Source organism: Octopus bimaculoides, chromosome 18, assembly GCF_001194135.2.
Source record: "Octopus bimaculoides isolate UCB-OBI-ISO-001 chromosome 18, ASM119413v2, whole genome shotgun sequence".
In the NCBI taxonomy this organism is placed as follows: domain Eukaryota; kingdom Metazoa; phylum Mollusca; class Cephalopoda; order Octopoda; family Octopodidae; genus Octopus; species Octopus bimaculoides.
The window spans coordinates 53,800,046-53,808,647 of record NC_068998.1 but is presented as its reverse complement, the minus strand read 5'-3'; the positions used below and the strand labels follow the sequence as shown (position 1 = coordinate 53,808,647).

Sequence of the window (8,602 nt, the reverse complement as noted above, 5' to 3'; positions counted from 1 at the left end):
TGATTGTGTGCACCCATTTCCTGATATAATGTGATGATTGTAAGTGTCTACCACTGTCCTACAATTGAGGTTCTCATTTTCGAATGTGTGAACAATATGTCTGCCCATCATCCTGTTTGAAAACAGTGGGCAGTTGGCAACACAAAGGACATTCGAGCCTAGAAAATCTGTCTCAAAACTCTGCTGGGGATCCATGCAGGCTGGGAAAATGGATGTTAAGCGAAGATAATGGCTTTTTTTGAATTGGTAAAAAGTGATAATGTTTGGAAGAAATTGCAGAAGAAATTTGGAAAAGTGGTGCACATGGTGGGGTGTGCGTAGGGTGCTGAATGTCCTTTCATTGATCCTCGTTCTATAGAATAAAAACATGGCACAACTTGAAAATGGACTGATTGAAAGTGTCATTCAGTTACAATACTGAATTCAATGTTTTGTGAGTATGGTCACAAAAGGATTGGTTTTATCATTTTAAGCGCTAAAATTCTTTTAACAGCTTCTATGCTTTTGCGTTCCCACCATGCCAAATATGTTCTTCCTTTTGTTTGTTTTTTTCCTTTTTTTTAATCTCTCTTTTGTAGACAACCAACATACTATTCTCAACCCAAACTGTAGAATGCTTATATTTACAGAGTGGTTAAAAATGAAATGTAAATATGACAAAACCCGTAAGTATATCTCCATAGTGTTTATTACAAACATGTGCCGAAAGGATCCATTATTTGTTGAATGTATTCAAGCCATCACCGAGCATAACAAGCATCTAAAATGCTGGAGATAATAAAGGGAAAGTTGTAACTTTGGATATCTCTAGGCAGAGTACATTAGCAGCATAAGTAGAGAGAAGGTTCCAAAGAAACAATGCTATGTAGCATAAGTGCAACCTGCAGCAATTTCAGTTGGATGCCAGGGCAGAGGCGTAGGATTGAGACTTATGTTGTTGACATATGGAAAGATGAAAGGCAAATACTAACAACTGTAGGAGTTGAACTCAAAGCATTTAAAACTATTACTCTACACTATATACATAACAGATTGGTGGAGTTGCAAGGGCCTCAGGTAAAATTGCTTGATGGCATTTATTGGATCACTGCATTCCGAGTTCAAATTCTACTGAGGTCAGATATGTGGTTTATCTTTCTGGAGTTGATAAAATAAAGTACCAAGTTGGGGTTTGGAAGAGGAAAGGCATCCAGTTGTAGAAACCATGTGGAAACTGATCCATTGGAGTAAACCAAGCTCATCCAGCCTGTCAGATCCTTTTGAATCATTTAACCCATGGCGGCATAGAAAGTAAATGATGTTGTATTATTATCATTATCATTATTATTATTATTATTATTATTATTATTATTATTATTATTATTATTATTATTATTGAGTGAGAGAGCAGTGCATGCCATCAAAGTGACACTGGGGTACTAATATACAAAGCCCAGCATACCCATCATGACTACCTGTCTGATAAGGGTACAGCAGGCACATGCATTGCGACCACATGGGTGTGACATAGTGATTTCATATGAAGGTTAACAGCACATGACCTTACAGGTGGGGCCCAGTTAGAATTTTCTTCAGGTCGAGTAGCCCATCGCTCAACACATTACTGGTGCATATTTACTTATTCAGATCAACTCAGGATATAACTAAATAAATATCATACAACACTTTAGTACAATATTCTTCTTTTTCTGCCAGTAACCAATATTTTACTTGAATATTCATTATAGAATATGTTTGGAAATTCCATTACGTGGCTATATTAATACCATCTTTACAATGGCGTAGTGGCTTATTTGCAACCCCTTGCCTGTGAAGGACGTATATTCTTGCACTGGACATTGTAGAGTACTTCTACATTAAAATATATTAAAAATATCTTTATGGTCAGCATCTCGGCATCAGGTTGGCCTGAATGATATATTCAAATGTCAAATCTACTGTCTTTTATTCTCTAAGTTCAATATTTTGTTGTTTTGTGGCTCAATTACATCATTCCATCTTCATTATATATACATAAATATACACATATGTATATATATAAATGTATAAATGCATGTGTGTATGTACGCACGTATGTATATGTGTTTATGTATGTATGTATGTAAATATATATATATAGGTGTGTGTATATATATATATATATATATATATATATATATATATATATATATATATATATATATAGGTGTATATATGGAAATCCAATCTGTTGTGTATTGAGAGATATAATACAATCTTACTGGAATCTAAACAACTGTAGTAATAATCTATAAATATGATATTTAGTCATTTATCAAGTTTGTCTAAATGTCAGGAATACGTATCAGGTCTTTTGGAAATGTTACCGATGTGACGTGGGACTAATATCGTATCCAGAGAGAAAGATAGGAGAAAACAAAAGAAGGGAAAGTGTATGTGTGAGAGAGAGACAGAGAAAGAGAAAGAGAGAGCGAGAAGGTATTTCCCTTGCTATTTTAATATCCTGAATCTGGAACTCATTTGAATCCTTTATGATTTAAAGACAGGACGAGGGAAGCATAGAGAGAGAGAGTGAGAGAGAGAGAAAGAAGAGAGAGAGAGCGAGAGAGAGAGAGAGAGAGAGAGAGAGAGAGAGAGAGAGAGAGAGAGAGAAAGGAAGACATACCGATGGTTTTTAAGAATAGTAAGGAATTGGAAATACAATTATATATGGCTGTGTGGTAAGAAGCTTGCTTTTCAACCACATGGTTTCGGGTTCAGTTCCAATGTGTGATATCTTGGGGAAGTGTCTTCTACTATAGACTCGGGTCGACCGAAACCTTGTGAGCAGATTTAACAGACGGGAACGGAAAGAAACCCGTCGCATGCTGCCCGCAGGCGTTTTTCCGTGTTGCGCATTATGATAAGCATGGATAAAAGAAAAAATGAAACAAGAACGTAATAGACGACTACAAAACATCCGGACAGTTGGACGATACAAAAAAAGAACAGGAAAAAGCAAGGACAGATCATTGAAGATGATGTATGTATGTATGTATGTATGTATGTATGTATGTATGTATGTATGTGCGTATATATATATATATATATATATAATCAATTCAAAAAAGCACAGAGAAAAGGAATATATAAACGACCGCGTGGATCTAGCACATGCAATGTATTAATAATATATATATATATAAATATATATATATATGTATGTATGTATTTATATATATATATGTCTATATGCGTATGCATGCATATATAGACACTTATGCGCTCATTCTCTCTCTCTCTATATATATATATATAGATATATATATATATATATACACGCGCATACATACATTCATATATGAAAAAGTATATGTGCGCACACACACACACACACACACACACACACACATATATATAGACCATATATACTTGCACAGGCAGGCATACATATATGTATATCTATAATATATTGCCTAAAATTATCTTCATATTTGTGTACAGTTTACTTCTATAAATTGACGAGATCTTCTGTTAACAATCTTGTGCCGACCATTTTTTTCTAGTTCCTATCTATAACATGCAGCATTTCATCATCTCATTATGTCTAATTTTCATATCAAACGCACTTCACATATCAACATTTTAGTGATTCTTTTCTTTTTTTCTGTCATCCTGACACTCATCGAAGGATATTTTATTCTCTCTCTTTCCAGTTGAAATCGATCTGATGGATTTTTCTGGAAACATATTAAACTTGTCTTCTTCTCAGCGATGGTATGCAAATGAAGTTATTAACGTGGGCGAAACCTACGTTCTTCTATCTGTGGAACGTAAGATAAATCTTTATGCATAGCTTGTATAATGATTGGCTTTCGTTGGGAGACAGTGCATGTGTCTGTAGTTTATATTCTACAGCTAGTTATTTCTCTGAGCTATGATTACTGGAACCTTAATAGCCTGACCAGCTGACCACATAATCAGGAGTTCAGCCATTCTTACAGCGGACTAGCAACTGTGTTGAACACTCAAGCGAAGTGTATTATTTCACTTGTGCATTTCGATTTCAGACACAAGGCTATTTTATCGCCTCCGAGAAAATGATGAAAGGCAAAGTCGACCTGAGTGGAATTTAAATGCGGCTATTTTCCCGGTGTGCTGACGACTCTGCCATCTCACCGCCGCCTTCATTTGCTTATATCGACAGTGGGTTACCTGAGTCAGTAGAGAGTTGGATAGAAGACATTGTGGTATTGGTTCTCTCTTTGCCCTTGTTCACTTCCTGCGGAGATCAAATTTGCCTTTTATCTTTCTGGGTCGATAAAATAGTACCAGTGCGGCAGCATGGCCGTAGTCCAATGACTGAAAGAAGTCGAACACTAAAGGTAAAAGATTCACATAGGAATTGATGGAGAGGCTGAAAGAAAAATTCTCAAAGAACAAATCAATAACAGATCGTCTCTGCAGCACCATCCTGCAAACTGCCAAGAATAACAGTGTCATATAGTCAGTCCTAAAGCATTCGCTGTCTTATTGTCCCAAAGCAAGAGAGAGAGAGAGAGAGAGAGAGATCATCAGTGGAGTACTTTTGTTTATTTGTGTGATCGATCATGTCTGACCTTGTGTTAAACAAAACAATACACAGAGATAGAACTTTAACACTAAAATCATGCCTAAATTTCCGAGAAATATTGCAATCATCCTAGCATGAATAAAATGTATGTAAAAAGTTAAACAAGACAGTTATTCTTTAAAAAAAAAAAATATTTATTTTACTTTTAATTATGACAATTTTTTTTTGTTATAAGGAAGAAACTAAAATAATTTGTAGTCCAATTAACAAATGTCTAGAAGACATCATTCATGCATAATCAAATTTAATGTAGACTAACTTCAACGATAATAATTTGGATCAGTCATTTTCCATATCAATTACTTTTGGTATTTATTGTTATTTATTTCTCAAGATATATTAAACAGTTGTATAGACGTAGCAACGAGTGGTATAATTTACCTATTTCAGGTGACAATGGGAATATCAAATATATTTCATTATTGGAAAATCTAGAGAAAATCCACCCTGAACTTTACAGTAGGTATTTCCTTCCCACTTGTGGAATCATTTTGTCATTTATTTATTTTTGAAATACTCTCTTTACTCAATCACTCTCTCAAACGACATCACTTAAAGTATTAAATTCCAATGTATATGAGGAACACAGATCGATAAATCGAGTACAATGATCAATACTGGGATAAGTACGATCGTACCAAAAAGATCTTGGTGGCGATGCTCTAGCATGGCCGTAGCTAAAAACAGAAATCCTGTGAAGCATTTAAGACATATGAACAAATATAGGCGCAGGCGTGGCTGTGTGATAAGAAGCTTGCTTACCAACCACAGGGTTCCTGGTTCAGTCCTACTTTGTGCCTTCTGGAGCAAGAGTCTACTACTACAACCTCGGGCTGACCAAAGCCTTGTCAGTAGATTTGGTAGATAGAAACTGAAAGAAGACCGTCGTGTATGTGGTTGCCCTCACTACTGCTTGACAACCGGTGTTGGTGTGTTTACGTCCCCGTGATTTAGCGGTTCGGCATAAGGAACCGTTAGAATAAGTAGCATGCTTAAAAATATTTTTAAAAAGTAGTGGAAGCGATTCATTCAACCAAAAATTCTTTTCGACGGTGCCCCAGCATGGGCGTAGTCTAATGAGTGAAAACAAGTAAAAGATTTAAAAAATATATATATTTACCTGACTGAAGCAGTGTTTTATATCTTTGTTAGAATTGGACGCAAATGGAAAAGCTCTGCTCTTCAAATCGCGTTTAGTTGCATTAATACAATAAGCGAAGCAGTTTGAAAAAAATAATGGAATCAGAGCTGAACAACCGAATCCATTTAAAAATAAGTTATTTCCATCGCTCTACAGCTGCTACATTAATAGTATTTTACTTAGACTAAGGCCACAAATACATAACGAGGATTGAATGCTGTGTTGTTCCTTTCTCTGGGGAATTAGTTTCGTACGTGGAATGAATTAGATTTGATTAAAAACCAAAAAGTGGGTTGCAAAACTATACTGGATATCTTCGCTCTTTTATGTTCGTTGGTGAAATATTGACTGAACTTATCAAAAGTTAGACGTAATTCTTCTCTTCAAAGATAAGAAGAAAGAAAAGAGAAAAGATGAAAGCCGTTCCCGGAAATGGTGATTGCTTGCAAAAGATGTTCAACTTTAATTTAGATTTTCTCAGTTGATAAACAAGAGCCGGAGTGTCGGCCACGTGGTTGCGAGATCGTATTCTGCTATATTATTCCTTTATCTTTTATTTGCTCTAATTATTGGACCACGGCCAAGCTGGGGCACTGCCTTGACGTGTTTTAGTCGAACAAATCGACCCCAGTATTTAATTTTTAAAACACTGCTACTAATTCTAACGGTCTCTTTTACTGAATTGCTAAGTTAGGGGGACGATAACGAAGGAACACCAGTTATGCAGCAGGTGGAAACACACCCACACTCACCCACCCACACATATGTGCAGCTGCAGAATTTTGTTACTCGGGGAGCCTCTGTGTGGTCGTCCAATATGCTACAAATAAGAGTCAAATGTCATTTAAAGCACAGGCGGGTAGGGGTGGGGGTCTAAGTCGGATTACACCGACTCTCAGTTTTCTACTGGTATTTAGTTAATCGACCCCAAAAGGATGAAAGGCTATGTCGACCGTGACAAAGTCTCCAAAATATTAAAATCTCATTCGGCCTGGTGCTCAGTTCGATAGCAGGACTCAGTAAAATTTGTGGTGGTCAGAATGTGTCCGTAATTTCCTTCATTGGTCATATGCTTTGAACCATCATAAGATGCTTTTAACCATCTTGAGAAACCTGTTATACTTACCATCGCGAAACTCTCTCTCCAGTGTTCACGTCTCGGTTTCATAGAGCAAATCTTTCCTCTGCAGAGGCTCCGAAGAAGCATAGCGTTGTCGACAAAACAGATTTGCCATGTAATAACAGGAATTTAACTCCTTTTCAAACACATTTTGTGTATAACTTTATAAATACACAAACGCAGTTAGTTTGATAACAATAGCCTTCAGATTGTATCTCATTTCTATAAAATCATCACAAATGCTGTTTGTAATCGTTATATCCATTAGAAAGAGCAGCCCGATCTCCATCAAACAACATTCTAGAGTCTTAAGAAGCAAACGATAATGTGACATTTGATAACACAGTGTTTACTTCTAAGAACACACGATGTTTGTTCGATCAACGTCAACCTGGATTAGATAATAGTTGTTACGTTGCACGATTCTAGAAACCTTTATACTTTCAACTGCCGTTTGATTTCGATAGCAACACTCTAGAGCAAGAATCTTAAACTTACCGCTGCCAAAATTCATGACACCATTATTTCCATTCTGCAAGACAGACACTTTTTACACATGAGAGCATTTCTGTGCTCTACGCATCATGCTGACATTAACCATCCAGCCGATATGCTATTCAATCATTTTCATTTAATATTACGATTCTAGTCTTTACAAATGAGAACTAGAGAATAGAAAAATGGCCTTTAGCCTCGTGTTTGTCTACATTAACATTGCTATCGAATTTATATCTTCAGTATTTCACCTTTGAGTCCTATCAGCCAAAGTTCAAAGCATGAGCCATGCTATTACAAATGGCAACAAAGAAATTTAACTCTAATAGGTATTTCTATTTTTTTACTTTTATCCTGATCAATAATACGACGAAAAGATGTTGTTTTTCAGACAAACTGGAAGGATTGTCAGGAAGTTCGAAATCACCAGCAAGAAGTGTAAGCGGGAAATCAAGAAAGTCTGGCAAGAATAGCAAATTGAAATCAAGTCCGTCACCAAACATAAATCAACGTTAGCAGATGGGATCTTTTGAAGATGAAGGTCTCTAACCGAAAGAAGTGCGGTGTCAGTTTATCGAAAACACTTGATCGAACTGCAAATGATCGAAAACAGTTACTTAAAAAAAAAATCAGTCGATTGATGGAACAGTAGCTCGAATCGACCAATTAAGCGAATTATAGTAAATATTTGAAATACGAAAAACAGGGCGAAATAAAAGGAAACAACACAATGTTCCATTAGTTTCTTCTTCTTCTTCTTCTTCTTCTTCTTCTTCTTCTTCTTCTTCTTCTTCTTCTTCTTCTTCTTCTTCTTCTTCTTCTTCTTCTTCTTCTTCTTCCTCCTCTTCATGGGGCGATAGATGGCAGAACCATAAGCACGTCGGACAAAATGCTTAGCAGAATTTCGTCCGTCTTTATGTTCTGAGTTCAAATTCCACCAATTGCCTTTCATCCTTTTGGAGTCGATAAAATAAGTACCAGCTGAGCACTGGGATCGATGTAATCAACTTACCCCTCCCCTCAAATTTCTGTTCCTGTGTCTATATTTGGAAGGACCATTAACTGTGTGTACGTTTGATGTTTCTATTTGTTGCCTAAGAATTGCTGTAGATTATGTTAATGTCCCTTTATAACCACGATCATAGATGGTTCTACGTTCTACGGAAATTGAATCAATATCCAAAATATCAATATCGACTTAATACAATTAAATAAAAATAACTTTATTGAATCAAGTTATGGGCACCTGAAAACA

General features: G+C 36.1%; 1 protein-coding gene across 3 annotated transcripts in view; it reads left to right on the top strand.

The window, feature by feature from the left end:
* Window positions 1–8,088, top strand: part of LOC106874628 (uncharacterized protein CXorf65 homolog) — a 125,435-nt gene extending 117,347 nt beyond the window's left edge. For 2 of the 3 annotated variants that reach the window (XM_014922423.2, XM_014922424.2), the window contains exons 2-5: window positions 579–665; window positions 3,675–3,791; window positions 4,982–5,050; window positions 7,739–8,088. In XM_014922423.2, coding sequence (XP_014777909.1) covers window positions 579–665; window positions 3,675–3,791; window positions 4,982–5,050; window positions 7,739–7,863 — 398 coding nt within the window. In that variant the 3' untranslated portion in view covers window positions 7,864–8,088. The remainder of the gene's footprint in view (window positions 1–578; window positions 666–3,674; window positions 3,792–4,981; window positions 5,051–7,738) is intronic. The other variant, XM_052974480.1, reaches the window with a different exon arrangement.
* The last annotated feature ends 514 nt before the right edge of the window (window positions 8,089–8,602 follow it).